Source organism: Procambarus clarkii, chromosome 26, assembly GCF_040958095.1.
Source record: "Procambarus clarkii isolate CNS0578487 chromosome 26, FALCON_Pclarkii_2.0, whole genome shotgun sequence".
In the NCBI taxonomy this organism is placed as follows: Eukaryota; Metazoa; Arthropoda; class Malacostraca; order Decapoda; family Cambaridae; genus Procambarus; species Procambarus clarkii.
The window spans coordinates 35,664,693-35,681,610 of record NC_091175.1 but is presented as its reverse complement, the minus strand read 5'-3'; the positions used below and the strand labels follow the sequence as shown (position 1 = coordinate 35,681,610).

Here is a 16,918-nt window from a genome sequence, read left to right as displayed (position 1 = left end):
AATGAGAGAGAGAATGAGAGAGAGAGAGAGAGAGAGAGAGAGAGAGAGAGAGAGAGAGAGAGAGAGAGAGAGAGAGAGAGAGAGAGAGAGAGAGAGAGAGAGAGAGAGAGAGAGAGAGAGAGAGAGAGAGAGAGAATGAGAGAGAGAATGAGAGAGAGAGAGAGAGAGAGAGAATGAGAGAGAGAAAGAGAGAGAGAGAGAGAGAGAGAGAGAGAGAGAGAGAGAGAGAGAGAGAGAGAGAGAGAGAGAGAGAGAGAGAGAGAGAGAGAGAGAGAGAGAGAGAGAGAGAGAGAGAGAACAAGAGAGAGAGAGAGAGAGAGAGAGAGAGAGAGAGAGAGAGAGAGAGAGAGAGAGAGAGAGAGAGAGAGAGAGAGAGAGAGAGAGAGAGAGAGAGAGAGAGACAGAGAGAGAGAGAGAGAGAGAGAGAGAGAGAGAGAGAGAGAGAGAGAGAGAGAGAGAGAGAGAGAGAGAGAGAGAGAGAGAGAGAGAGAGAGAGAGAGAGAGAGAGAGAGAGAGAGGATTTTCCTGGTTGTTACAATACATACATACATGTGTGCATGCATATATACATAAGATACAAGGACACTGGAGGATTCCTAAGTAAAACAAGAACAATGACTAAAGTCACCAAAACAATAATGCAACCAAATCACCTGTCCAAAATAATAATTCAACATTATTTCAACACTGGAGAAACAGAAGTGTCAAGTGGTTTCTCAGAAAGCTCTGGCAATGAGACGGTCAAGTGGTATCACATTACCATCCGCTGTCTTCTTGAGGCCTCCCATCTTCTCTATTGTTTCTATGGCATAGTACCCGAGGATGCCCAACACGAGAAGGATGATGAAAATGATCACCTTGGAATTGAGGCAGAGGACACTGCTACTGGCATAGGAGGCACTATAGCCAAAACACATCCATAGGACGGAGTTGGTGAAGGCCTCATCCATCTGCTTAGGGAAGACCACGGCATACAGCACTGAGGGTGGAAGTTAGGACAAATAATAATAATAATAATAATAATAATAATAATAATTTTTATTTAGGCAAAGGTACATACATAAAGAGATTTTACAAAGTTTGTTGGCTTTATAGATAGGAGCTAGTACATACAATGCCTAAAGCCACTATTACGCAAAGCGTTTCGGGCAGAAATGTTTACTCACAAGCTGTGACAGATAAAACAATAGGTTGAAGAATTCATCCCTATCCTTTTTTGTATTGTACTGCAAATGTTATTTTTTACTGACAAAAATGATTATGAAGAAAAGTTATAAACAGATGTCCTTTGGTCATACCAGTAACCTGCGTCTGCCAGATAGCATCAGACAATCCCCAGATGCCACCTATGATGAAGAACCAAATCATGTCGTCGGGTTGTGGTACCCAGAAGATCATGACGAGGATGAGGCCCAAGTTGATGAGGAACCCCAAGGTGAATACTGTCACTAGACCCAACACCTTCACTAGGAGGCTCATCCCCAACGCGCACACAGCCGAACTTGCACCAAAACATACTATGATGTAACCCACCATATGCACACCCAACACGCACGAGATGTACGCCTGAAATATAATGACAGCGTTTAATGAGTAGGTCACAATAAGGACAGAGTAAAGACACCACCAACGGAAACCTCTAAGTCTGTTCAGAATATGCTCAAGTAAAGGTTTCAGTAAGTAAATGGGGGTCAATGTCATGCTTGGAGATTAGCAAAAATGTTCTAAGGATGGTTAGACACTACCTGAACTGACGTATCCCTTCATTGCCCTCACAAGTTTGCAGTATTGCTATTTTTTCCTTTAAGGGTCCAATGTGATCACACAAACCTCTCCAAGCAGTCATTTGACCATAACACGCATTATACATAACCCAAAATATATGCAATTAGTAGCTATATAATTTATTGGAAAATGTCCACATCTCTACAGCCCACCCTAACATCCCCTAGCACAGGCAGCTAAAGTGCTATAAATAAGTGCTAAGATTAGGTTCTGTCCTAGTAACAACCCAAATCCAAAAATATCTGAAGTTTTCCATGAAGCAACGCTGCCGATTTATCATTGGTAGGAACCAAACAATTTTATTTATAAGAATATCACTATTTATATCTTTAATAGAGAATGTATGTTGTCTGCCCAAAGATACCGGCCAAATGCTTGGGGCCTAACTTCACTGAACTTTGCAAGGAGAATAGCCTGATTATGGGACGGACATAAACTGGTCGCGGTCAGCCAAAATTAAATGCTTTAATATATATTAGCATTTATAGAAACCCTCCATACGATTTCCATTTAATAAAGTGCAAAATATATGGTGTGTTTCCAACAGAGGGAAGGTTGCTGTAGCTCACCAAAGCACATGCCTTGCTGAGCCACAGCAATGCGTGGCCAATATATATATATATATATATATATATATATATATATATATATATATATATATATATATATATATATATATATATATATATATATATATATATATATATATATATATGTATATATATATATATATATATATATATATATATATATATATATATATATATATATATATATATATATATATATATATGTATATATATATATATATATATATATATATATATATATATGTATATATATATATATATATATATATATATATATATATATATATATATATATATGTATATATATATATATATATATATATATATATATATATATATATATATATATATATATATATATATATATATATACATATATGCAAACAAGCCTGAATGGTCCCCAGGACTATATGCGACTGAAAACTCAAACCCCAGAAGTAACTCGAACCCATACTCCCAGGAGCAACGCAACTGGGAGTATGGGTTCCACATACGCATATGGGTAACACATTAATGCACAACTATATTCTACCCACCTCAAGACTCCGCTCCAATATAGAAGCATCAAGAAATATGGACCAATAGGCTTTCTACAAACACTTCTATTCAATACCCATTGTTTCGTGTTCTGTCTTGTGTTGATGAAATTAATACCCTATTAATGCCACCTCTTGTTCTGTCTTGTGTTGATGAAATTAATACCCTATTAATGCCACCTCTTGTTCTGTCTTGTGTTGATGAAATTAATACCCTATTAATGCCACCTCACCCCATCCACCTCACTCAAATGTAGATATAAAATCGGAGATGCGTAAGTTCTATTCAGTTGTGTATTTGTAAACTAAAGTCTTTGAAAATGTAATAAGTTTTACGAAACGCGCTCGTGTCGCGTCAGACTATAAATAAAAATGAATTTTGGAGAATTGATTTTTGATTTACCTCCAACAGTGAAAAGAAATGTACGAAAGATTGAGAAAATTCGTGTTAGAATTATTAATCTTACTTTTTCGGTCATATTTAATAATATATGTCTACAGGAAAGACGGCTACCAAAATATACTAATATATATATATATATATATATATATATATATATATATATATATATATATATATATATATATATATATATATATATATATGTCGTACCTAGTAGCCAGAACGCATTTCTCAGCCTACTTTGCAAGGCCCGATTTGCCTAATAAGCCAAGTTTTCCTGAATTAATATATTTTCTCATATTTTTTTCTTATGAAATGATAAAGCTGCCCATTTCATCATGTTTGAGGTCAATTTTTTTTATTGGAGTTAAAATTAACGTAGATATATGACCGAACCTAACCAACCCTACCTAACCTAACCTAACCTATTTTTATAGGTTAGGTTAGGTTAGGTAGCAGAAAAAGTTAGGTTAGGTTAGGTTAGGTAGGTTAGGTAGTCGAAAAACAATTAATTCATGAAAACTTGGCTTATTATTCAAATCGGGCCTTGCATAGTAGGCTGAGAAGTGCGTTCTGGCTACTAGGTACGACATATATATATATATATATATATATATATATATATATATATATATATATATATATATATATATATATATATATATATATATATATATATATATATATATATATATATATATATATATATATATACATTGGCTACGAGTTGCTGTGGCTCAGCAAGGCATGTGCGTTGCTGAGCTACAGCAACCTTTCCTATATTGGAAAAAACACCATATATTTTACACTTAATTAAATGGAAATCGTATGGAGGGTTTCTATAAATCCTAATATATGTTAAAGCATTTAATTTTGGCTGACCGCGACCAGCTTATGTCCGTCCCATAATCAGGCCATTCTCCTGACACACATAATAACATAAGTTACACATTAAAGATAAACAGAACGGGTATTCTGTGACGTCATCCAACAAGACATATATTTATATATCTCATCTCTTTTTAAACCTTATTCTAGTATTTAAACTTAATAAAAAAGTGTTCACTAGGACTGTATATAATTTCCAACACCAGGAATATAGCTTAACTCTATTCCATAATCATAAATAGAACCACCAAATATTTTAGGACGTCTTCCCTAGAGGTGTAGTCACGTACACCACAGACAGAATCATAACAAAACAACACGCTGCAGAGGTGGCTCTTTCCATACAAGCTGGTATAACTCGATAGACACCCAGATTACGTGTCAACAAGCGAGCAACAACCACAACAGCACATCTACAACCACAGGAACCTCAGTATCCATCATACGAAGTATTTTTGCGTATATTGTGGCCATTTTATAACATAAATTTGTTAGATGGTTATACTGTGGAATTAAAATCCCTAACACATACGTAATCTACCTTATACATCCCTCTTATTACAAATCATACCTGTACCTTAAAAAGTTGGTGTGCTTTTAATAAGGCTAAACATCCCAACTGGTAGTTGTGAGGGAAATTACTGAAGGAGACAGTTGGCCCTCAATATAAGTGTTTCATTCTGCTGTACATCAAGCCTTTCAGGCTTCAAGATAGCCGCCATTACCAGGCACTCTGAGGCACAGGGCCACACCCTAATCTGATGCTACCATTACACAGCCTTAGCAGGCCCCATCTACAGTATCAGCTAAGGCTCCTCTTTTGTTTAATACTGTAGATAGAGTAGTATACAGAATTAAATTAAATATAAGAACAGTACATTGGACCACCATAGGTGGTATGACTTATTTTTTATATTTGTAATAATAAGGTAAACAAATTCTGCTTGTACCATTTTCATACGGCAGTGCAAGTTGCATTTGTCCCTCCCATTGTGTGAGATAAGTTCTAGCAAGCAGAATTAGAATATATACAGTCCACTAACTAAGAACTAAGAACTAGCATAGAAGAAAAATAATATAATATTAAATGCAACTGAAAAATAAATTAAAGTAAACATTTAATATTTCATTTAAAGGAAATAAATTAAAAACTGCTAGGATTTTCCCACATAAATTATGATCCTTTGAACCGGATTAGCAGGAAGACACTGCTCTACAATTTTCTTGCTAACTTTTTCAATCTCTGCTAACAAGTGAACAGAACTTACAACAAGCACTATTATTGTTGGTAGGCCTAAACCAAAAGAATAATTGTGCTTTATCATTACAAGAGGTTTATATGAGGCTAATTAATTTACTCATATATGTATATTTAATTTTAAGTGTTTATATAAACATTACATAATATTTAATATTGCACCATTCCTGTAACAATTACTACATGTCACATTATTTACAACCAGTTCTTGCACAAGGGTAGGACATTTTAGGCTGGTGTTGTACAGCAATCTAGTCTAATTTATTGTGATAACATGGTGTAAGGGTAAGAATTTACACTTGTCTAGAGTTGAACCTATATTACAACCTAGCAAGCACATATTTTATGCAGTTACTCAAGGCAACCTGAGTTGTGTTGTCTACATAATATTACCATAACTATAGTAATAATTTAACTATAATCATTTCACCTTTGAGTATTAACCTGTGTCTCAGTACCAACTAAGAGTAATTTTGAGGGGCTAACTTGAGGTAAATCCAGCATAGATACAAGGTTACCACTCAAATTATAGTGTGTATGATTATATAATCTGTATTTTAAATGATAAACAGCTCTAGTTCTGAAACTAGTAGCTCTACTAGCTCAAGTGCTAGTAACAGTCCAAATCAAAGTATAACAAGGCTTAGCACAAGAATAATTGCAACACAGCTAGCAAATACAGCCATCATGTCTAATGCAAAAAATGTAAAAACCAACTCTCGCAGTTATAAAGGATCATTTAACCCAACAGATCCAAAAATGCGATGATTTATGTAATCAAACTCTAGTTGATTATGTAGAACTGGAAGGCTATCATAAGGTTGCAGAGAGCAAATTTCAGCATGTACAAATGCAAATCCTGAAATATCAGGATGTTCTTACTGCTACTAACATTGACGAAGATGCAATGGAAGCTGTAGTACAAGAAAATGCAGATTATGAAGATGCAATAAAATCATAGTTACAACACTTTGTCAAGTTAATAACCATACACAAGGCCACAACAAACATTGCAGCCACTGTTGGGAAGATAGCTTACTCTCTATTAATTGATTGATATTTAATTAATAGATTAATTTAAATTAATCGAAGGACCACCCTATTTTGACTGAAAAAGGAAACAGATAAAGTTAAATGATAAGGACTGAAATACCAGTGCCTATGGATAAGAAACTATTAAAGATTATTCTTTAAACTTCTATAGACTGTATAATATTCATGTTTGAGAATAAACTTCCCCTCCTTCACAAAATTAGGGGTTAATACCAGAAGTAATCTACTCCCAGTACGCTTCATCGAGGCTGGTTCTTCCTCGAATAAAAATTAGTAATTCTACTAAATACTATTAAGAAACATTAGATAAATTGATTAATGGTAAAAAGATTATATGTTGATAAACTGAGCAATTATTCTCATTTGACTTTTATGAGGCTAACATATTCTGTTAAGTATCTCAAATCAAATAAACTAAATCTCTTTGACTGATCTAGAATTTGCTCAATTAAATAAACAATAGAAAAAATTTCAGCTGCTTAGCTGTAATAGTGAACAGAGAGGTAGAGGTGCAATGGCATCGTCTGCTACTTGCGGCGACACTAGAGTTCAAGCATGGCGTGGGAACATGATGGCCATGACCGCTTACAACACAAGCTGAAATTTCAACTAAATATACTAATTGATTACACCTACTATATAATATCCGCATTATGCCATAAAAGGAATGAATTTAATTCCTTATGGGCGTGCTTATTGTTTGGGGAGGTCGCGTAGCATAACGATGGACAGTGCACAGTAAATGATATAAAGAGTACTCAATATAACCAATACTAAAAACTTAACCTGCTGGTTCTCCACGGAAGCAATTCCAAATTGCTACTGGAGCAATGGCACGCTCCTAGGCCGATTAAATGCTAGGGCCTAACGTAGTATTGATGGTAATCGACACTCCCGGGATGCACGATGTAATTGTTGGCATCCTCACAGCGTGGTAGTTGCTGGCGAAGTAATCACGTCCTCACGGCGTGGTAGCTAAAGGCGAATGGCTGCGTCTCTCCGCCCTCGCTCAACTCGTCTCTCGCATTCACAACAGAAATTACTAATCACGGATAATTCTTTTCCGTGTAATTACTGATGTAATGCGTTAATGAGAACTGGGTTGCAATAATAGGGAATTAAATAATATCATATTCTCGTTAAACGGTGTTAATCGAGAAATGGCGAGAAAATTTATCTCCTCCATAGCATTCATACGTAACAGATGAAACTGCTACTTGATAATAATTTCAGTTAATAATTCTCGGTTTTGGATTATTGGGAGCTATATTATCCGTAGTTAATTATTGTACGGAAAACTGATAATTTTAGAGAACCACATTCAATTCTCTAACATATTGGTAATAAATATGTTTAAATGTACGTTATCTGACACAATCCTGCCTCTCGATGTCGTGAGAATATTAGCAATAGGCTCAGATAAAAAAATATTAATTTATATTAACACTTCCGTTAGTGAAATTAATAACTACTGTAATTAGTATATAATAATGATGTATTATAATACAATGGTAGTGTATTAGTGTTGGAAATTTCCAACATAATTCTGGGGGGGGGTGAAATTCGGGTCGCAGTTCAATGTTGAGTACTGACGTACCTATCCCGAAGTTAATATTAATGTTAGTATATTAGTACGTTAGTACACACATAACGGATGTCCCGTGATTGTCAAGGACAGACAAGACTCTAAGTCTTGTAAAGGAACTCATGTTAAATGTAAAACATGGAATTGTGAATCATGTAAACTTAATAACTACTAAAGCCTACAATGTACTCAAAGACTGATGTCTTAATGACGTATAACAGTTATGTTACTAAGTCTTAAAGTTTTGTAAACTCATAGATGCTCTAGATGGAATAATGTTATAGTTGATAGCCTACACAAACAAATTAATGATTAAATCATACAATCTAAGTAACTGAGAATCTACTGTGAGGTGAATGTCTTGGGTCATTGTGACTTGTAACTGATTTGTTACTTGACATCACAACACAGTATCATCATGATTACTCAAATTGGATGGTAAATTATTTGCTCCGAGTCAGAGCTATAATAGGCTTGTAGTTTCTGTTTACATTGTTGAGCAGCTGTTCTAGGTGGGCAGGTGCTCGGTGGATCAGAATTGTTGTCCTCAGAAACTGTAGGTGAAGTTGGTTCTGTTAAACACTCTAGTTCTGCTAATTCGAGAGGTACCAACTTCTCTAATGTTTTTAGGGTAGTAGTGCCTCGACACAAAACCCGTACTACTCTCAGGATTCCTTGGTGATCTGTGTGGATAGAGACAATTTTACCTATAGGCCATTCTGACATGGGACCATCACTGTCAACCAATACTAGGTCTCCTGGTTTGAGTTAAACTTTATTATAGGGGCTCGAAGCTCCATAGTGGTACTCTCGTAGAGCTGTGAGATACTCTCGAGTCCACACCTCATTCCACCTTTCAATTACTCTCGAGAGATGTTGGTAACTTTCCACTAAGTCACTCCTAGTCACATGGGAAGGGTCAACGGGATCCTCTTCTGCCAAAGGTATCAGAGGGCTCAGCAGGCCTCCATGTATCAAATGTGAGGGACTCAGGGGTTCTCTCTGTGAGAAGTCATCTGATAGGTAAGTTAATGGGCGATTGTTTACTCGCACCTCAATTTCCACGACAAGTGTTTTGGAGTTCAGAGAAACTAATTTTCTGTCGATGCAAGGTCTTCCTTAAACATTTCTTGACAGTCCCTATCATACGTTCGAAGAACCCACCTTGCCAGGGGGCTCTGGGAGCAATGAACTTCCAGTGGCATTGTCGTCTCTGCATGACAGACTGCACTTACGGATGATTCCATATCTCTCGTAGGCAGGCTTCTCCTGCCACAAAATTTGAACCATTATCAGATATCATTAGTTTGGGACAGGATCTGCGAGCTGCAAATTTACGAAAAGCTTGGATGAAGGCTTCGGCACTCATGTCAGAAGTCACTTCTAGATGTACGCCTCGTGTGGTTGCACACGTGAAGAGGCAAATATAAGCTTTCACTGGTATCTTATCTGGAGTGCCAGTGAGAAGCAAGGCTCCTGTGTAATCGACACCAGTGGTCTCAAAAGGACGAAGATGGACTACTCTCTCCTTAGGGAGTGATGGAGGTCCTGGGTAAGGACACACTCGAGCTTCGTATCTTTTGCAGATTACACAGAACTTCATGATTGATTTGACAGTTTGACGACCTTGAGGAAGCCAATATTTCTGTCTCAGGTCGGTGAGAGTGTCTAACACTCCACCATGCATAGTACCATATTGATGATGTAAAACTAGAAGTTTTGTAATAATGTAGTGACGGGGTAAAAGGATCGGATTCTTTGTATCCAAATTAATTTCTGCATGAAGCAGATGTCCTCCACACCTTAGCATATTATGAGTGTTGGTATCATACCAGATACCTAGAGACTTGGTTAATTTATCTGGAAGATTTTTATATTCACTTCCATACGTCTCTTGTTGTGCACGTTTGAGCCAGTAGAGGATAGGATTGGGAAACTTATGCCTGATACCTCTCGTAGCAAGAAAGTCAAACACATGTGCTGTCACTCTTAATAACTTACTCAAGTTAGAACAGTTGTGAGGATTAATAGCTGAGATTCGATGAGGTTCTGGGTCTTTCATGGGAGTAGCGATACTGGTCACTATGACTTGTGGTTTCTGTTTGGGCCACTGACCACTAACAAGCCATGAAGGTCCATTAAACCACATCAAAGACTTGATTAGTTGTTTTAAGGTTAACCCTCTTGGTAAGTAATCTGCTGGATTGTCCTTAGTGGGGACATGTCTGAATTTATATCCAGCAGATAATTCATAAATTTCCCTAACGCAATTACTAACGTAGGTAGTTTTATTGTTGTTATTTCTTACCCATTGTAAGACTGCCTCATTGTCTGACCACACTACGATTTCACCTAAGTGGATATCATTGAGTGTTCTGATCAGGCAATGAGCCAATCGTACTCCCACCAGCAATGCAGTTAACTCCACTTGAGGTAAAGATCTCTTCTTGATCGGGGCAACTCTTGCTTTAGATGTGAGTAAAATTGATTGTGCACTATTGACTAAGTAGACTGCAGCGCCATACACTTTGCCAGAGGCATCGCAAAAAACGTGCAAATTTGTGGGTAAGTTTTGTCCTGAAGCATTACAAGGAAATTTCAAAACACCTAATTGATTTAAATCCGTTGTGATAATGTGCCATTTCTCTTGCAACTCAATTGGCAACGGATCATCCCATCCCATATGTTTCTGCCAGCATTCCTGCATGAGGAGTTTGCCCCTTATTAATATAGGACTAAGTAAGCCCAAAGGGTCAAATGGTTGACTGACATACGAGAGCAATTTTCTCATGGTAAGGGATGAATTATTCGTTTGTACCGACTTGACATTCATTTCATCAGTACCTATGTTCCATTCCACGTCCAGAACTTTAAATTGATTAGGCACCTGATAACCCAGAAATTCTTTCTCGATTATCTGGTTTAAAGATTTATTGTTTGAGGCCCATGATTGTAGTGGCATATTGGCTCCTAATAACTCACGGTTAGCCTCATGGTAGATTTCTACCAATTTGGATTTGTCATTTGTAGTTCCCTGGAAATTATCGACATACAAGTTGTCACTGGTCTCCGTTTTATAAGGGCTATTTTACTTTTTCAAATGTGTATCTAATGTGGCTTGAAGTAGAAACGGTGAAGAAGTCGCACCGAAGAGCACAGAGGCAAACCGGTAGGTTATGACGTCACTGTCAGGATCCAGTGGGTCCTTAATCCAGAGAAATTAGGTGTAATTACGATCCTCCTCTTGCAAGCCTACTCTAAGGAAAGCTTTACTGATATCAGCAGTATAAGCGAAAATACCAGTGCGGAATCGTAGTAATACATTATGTTGCCTTTGTGTTAGGCTAGGTCCCATTTGGAGACATTCATTCAAGGACACGCTGTTTGGCTTCACTTTAGCACTACAGTTGAAGACAATACGTATTTGCGTTGTCAATGAATCTTTCACCACAGCGTGATGGGGTAAATAGTGACCTTTTTTCGGTCATCATTATCAACAACTTCGATAAATTTACTATTGAGTTGTTGTTGAATTAATTGATGGTACATGTTCAATTTATCTGGCTGTTTCTTCAGCCGTATTAATTGAGACTGTAACTGAGAGGCTGCCATGAAATAATTAACTGGTAGTTGTGGATGATTCAACTTCCATGGGTAGTCTCACCCAATATTGTTTGTCTTTATAGACAACTGTATCCAGATATTGCTGGTAAGACCACGTATCATCAGGGCTTGGTTTATCAGGGACAATACCTAAAGTGTCTAAATCCCATAGACAATGTACAGGTGGATCACACTCATTATCTTCAGATATTTCTCTGAAATGTAGGGGTGACTGTTCCAAGCCTAGTCACGCCACTATTGAATTGTTAGTTTGTTTGTTGGTTGAAGCTGTTTTTTGTTGGAAAAGCACCCGTCCAGTAAGCAATTTGCCTCCAGCAGATGACAACAAATTCATTCCGTGTTGTCTGGTGCATCCTGTTATAAATTTATAATAATAGTCAGCGCCTATTAGGATACCAACATCTGCTAGGCAGTCAGAATTTATTTTGTGATCTGCTAGCCTCACGCGGTTTCGCTTGAGATATCTCGCAGTGCGAGCTAGTCCTGTGACCTGCAGGTCTGAAGGAAGTTTATCTACTACTACCACTTGTATTGGACTAGTGGAAGATCCAAGTCTCACCAACACCTTGACTACTTGGTATTCCCGAGGTCCACTATTAGTCAAGAACCCAGAAATATTCAGTCTCACACTTTTGGCAGGTTTTAATTTCAACTGCTCGACTAATTGTTGTGTGATGAAGGTTTTCTGTGATCCTTGATCAAAGAGACCTCTAGTGTTAACTCTAGACTTCCTATCAGTTAGTTTGACTTGAGCCGTAGGTAGAGTAGTATTATTGCCTGACTCAGTAGCAAGTACATTTATTTCCTGGTGTACCTTGCAATATTGTACTGTGGTAGAATTCATAGAATCCTCCCTAGTTGTCACAGATTGTGTAGAAGTTTTTCTACATAAGGCATAATGATGTACACCTTTGTTGCATCTACTGCATAACCGTAGCTGCACTACACATTTACTGGGATCATGAGAACCCATGTACTTGGTGCATCTGTGTAATTCTTGTAGCCGTTTAATCCTGTTATTAAAGTTAGGATAAAAAGTGCATTTGTAGGGGACATGTTCTTGATCACAGAACAGACACCTTTTCTCTCTGACTGAGTTTGTCCTTTTAGTAGACATATCAGTTACAGCATCAGAGGGAAATACTGAATAAATACCTACACTACCACTCTGTTTTCCAGTGGATAGAGTAGTCCTAGGTTTGGATTTATTGGACTTATTCAAAGTCGATTTGGGTTTGACTGAGTTGTCAAAGTTAGTTTGTTTAGACTCAGGTTTAATCTTATCATGAGTCTTCAACCTGTTAACCGTTATTCTCAGTCCCTCGAATATTTGCTCAAGAGTGAGAAACTCGGTTTTATAGTGAGAGCAGATTTCTGCTAAGATATTTCGAGGTAATTTCCTCTGTAAAAGTAACTTAATTGACCATTCTGAGACTGGTACATCAACTTTAGTACCTAATGCCTTCACTAGAGACTCTACATCTAGCCTGAAGCTTTGAAGTGAGTCTGGTCGGTTACTTGGTGCATTCAGATCCAGTAACTGGTAATACAGGTTAGCTATACTCAACTCCTTGTTGCAATAGTTCAACTTCAGTACTTTTATAGCTTCCTCATAATTACTCTCAGTGAGAGCTAGGTTATTTATGACCCTTTTAGCCTCCCCTCTGAGAAGACTAATCAGGTAAGAGAATTTTGAAACTCTGTCAAGAGAAGATTTCTTGTGTATATGTACTTCAAATGAAGTCCAAAATATGTCCCAATTTTCTTCATCCAGCCCTGCAAATGTAGGTAAGTCTAAAGTAGGTAGACGAACCTCAGGTAATTGACAACTGGATTGAGGCATAGTATTATTTGTATTAGATTTATATTGTTTTACTATATTGGATATTACATCAATTTTATCTTGAGTCTCATCTTCATACTGAGAAATATCTGCTAGAATTTGATCTATTTCATCACGATCAGTTTCAGTTGCATTCAGTAGGATGAGACAAGATTGGCTTGTAGATCTGACTTGATCAAATTTGAGATCAGCTGCTCTCACTGATGTTTCTAGTTGATAGTAATCAATGGGAGTTGCTTTAGACAAAGTATCAGACTTATTAATTTGTCTGGTTAAGTGACCTTTAAGGCCAATATAGGTTCTCCTTAATTGTTCAGGTGTAGCCATGTTGGCTTTAAGTCTAAGTTTCATAGGACTTGAATAAGTATTACTAATGAAGCTTGGGTACTTGCTCATTAGTTGACAAGTAATATTGAATATAGCCTAAATTAATCTAGCTAAATTACACTCTACCTCAATCGAGGTTAAATGTACCTACCTAACAATAAGTAGCTAAGGATTTTGAGCACTGCTTGAATTTCACCATTAACTTTCTTCCGGCTAGCTCATCTTTATCACCATTAGATGTAATAGTGATCATTCAGCAGCACTCAAAATTCATACACATAAATAATGAGTATGGATATACTCTAATCAGAGTTACCATAAAGCTTGAATCCCACCCTTGGTAGGGTCAGCGCAAGAATGAGTAATATATGCACTACTGACTAGTCCAAGACTAGTGGCAAGAATTTTTACCTAAGAAACTGCTAATTTATTTTTTCTGCATTTGTGCAAAACTCAGCACAATCACAGCCTAAATTCCTACCTAATAAAGCTTGGCATAGATTAATTTGTGGTGCAAAATGTGAATATATAGTTGTGCTGTGTTTTTGGGTTTTTTAGATTTTATAGTTTATATAAAGGTGCACTTGCACACACAGGTGAAAATACAAGTATGTACAGTTAATTTTGGCTTGCCAGCCACAGCCTTTTATGGTGGTTGATTGTGTTCACCAACTTGTCAACTACGTGACCTAGACTCTCCTGACAGGTGTACACCATCTCTTGCCAGGTTTTGCCTGTATGATCTGGCTGTAAATTGAATGTAAGTGGCATCCAATCGTACTCTCTTCCTCAGCCTAAAGTTTATATATTTGGCAGCTCTTGGGAATATTCTGGACTCACTTCCCAATGATTATTATTGTTTAGTTGGCGAGGATCCACCAATGTGAACAGTACTGAACTGCTAACAAGTTTAAATGAGGAAATTATTGTTTTAAGGTGATTAATTATCTCAGCTGGGTGTCGAGTAAGATGGATGTCATTACCACCTAAATAAATAATAGTTAGATGGTGAGGTCACTTTAACGCAGGTGTTAATGTGGAGTTATTATAGAAATTATGAGCTGTTGCTCCTGGTGACCTGAAGATTCTTACCTCAGTGTGAGGTATAGGTCTGAGTGTTGTGGGCAATTGACTGTGTCCCTCTAGTGCTACTTTATACATGAGATATAAGCAGCAAATAAATTGGTGTGTAGTAGGCTAGCCTACGTGTTACTCTGCAGGTAGCCACGATTAATAAAATGTGGTTAGCCTAGATTACTACACACAGTAATTAGTCATAATTATAGTATTAATTGTAATACATCCAGTTCGAAGGACCATATTTTTGTGTTGGGAAGAAAGCTTACTCTCTATTAATTGATTGATATTTAATTAATAGATTAATTTAAATTAATCGAAGGACCACCCTATTTTGACTGAAAAGGGAAACAGATAAAGTTAAATGATAAGGACTGAAATACCAGTGCCTATGGATAAGAAACTATTAAAGATTATTCTTTAAACTTCTATGGACTGTATAATACTCATGTTCGAGAATAAACTTCCCCTCCTTCACAAAATTTGGGGTTAATACCAGAAGTAATCTACTCCCAGTACGCTTCATCGAGGCTGGTTCTTCCTCGAATAAAAATTAGTAATTCTACTAAATACTATTAAGAAACATTAGATAAATTGATTAATGGTAAAAATATTATATGTTGATAAACTGAGCAATTATTCTCATTTGACTTTTATGAGGCTAACATATTCCGTTAAGTATCTCAAATCAAATAAACTAAATCTCTTTGATCTAGAATTTGCTCAATTAAATAAACAATAGAAAGGATTTTAGCTGCTTAGCTGTAATAGTGAACGGAGAGGTAGGGGTGCAATGGCGTTGTTTGCTACTTGCAGCGACACGTGAGTTCAAGCATGGGGTAGGAACATGATGGCCACGACCGCTTACAACACAAGCTGAAATTTAAACTAAATATACTAATTGATTACACCTACTATATAATATCCGCACTATGCCATAAAAGGAATGAATTTAATTCCTTATGGACGTACTTATTGTTTGGGGAGGTCACGTAGCATAACGATGGACAGTGCACAGTAAATGATATAAAGAGTACTCAATATAACCAATACTAAACACTTAACCTGCTGGTTGTCCACCGAAGCAATTCCAAATTGCTACTGGAGCAATGGCACGCTACTAGGCCGATTAAATGCAAGGGCCTAACGTAGTATTGATGGTAATCGACACTCCCGGGACACCCGATGTAATTGTTGGCGTCCTCACAGCGTGGTAGTTGCTGGCGAAGTAATCACGTCCTCACGGCGTGGTAGCTAAAGGCGAATGGCGGCATTTCTCCACCCTCCCTCAACTCGTCTCTCACATTCACAACAGAAATTACTAATCACGGATAATTCTTTTCCGTGTAATTACTGGTGTAATGCGTTAATGAGAACCGGGTTGCAATTATAGGGAATTAAATAATATCATACTCTCGTTAAACGGTGTTAATCGAGAAATGGAGAGAAAATTTATCTCCTCCATAGCATTCGTACATAACAGATGAAACTGCTACTTGATAATAATTTCAGTTAATAACTCTCGGTTTTGGATTATTGGGAGCTATATTATCCGTAGTTAATTATTGCACTGAATACTGATAATTTTAGAGAACCACATTAAATTCTCTAATATATTGGTAATAAATATGTTTAAATGTACATTATCTGACGTAATCCTGCCTCTCGATGTCGTGAGAATATTAGCAATAGGCTCAGATAAAGAAATATTAATTTATATTAACACTACCGTTAGTGAAATTAATAACTACTGTAATTAGTATATAATAATGATGTATTATAATACAATGGTAGTGTATTAGTGTTGGAAGTTTCCAACAGCCACAGCTTCCCAAAACCCAACACAACCAGAAATCAAATTACCTTCACTTAGTCTCCCAACTTTCTCAGGTACAGAGGACGAGAGTTGGGATAACTTCCGGAACAAATTTGTTGATTCAGTGGATTCT

The 16,918-nt window shown here is 36.8% G+C and overlaps 1 protein-coding gene across 1 annotated transcript in view; it reads right to left on the bottom strand.

Annotated features, from left to right (window-relative positions):
* Positions 1 to 283: 283 nt before the first annotated feature.
* The window catches only part of LOC123756953 (UNC93-like protein), a 127,063-nt gene continuing 110,428 nt past the window's right edge, over positions 284 to 16,918 (bottom strand). Inside the window, exons 5-6 of the mRNA XM_069331479.1 lie at positions 1,299 to 1,566; positions 284 to 979 (exon numbers count right to left, since the gene is read on the bottom strand). Coding sequence (XP_069187580.1) covers positions 717 to 979; positions 1,299 to 1,566 — 531 coding nt within the window. The 3' untranslated portion in view covers positions 284 to 716. The remainder of the gene's footprint in view (positions 980 to 1,298; positions 1,567 to 16,918) is intronic.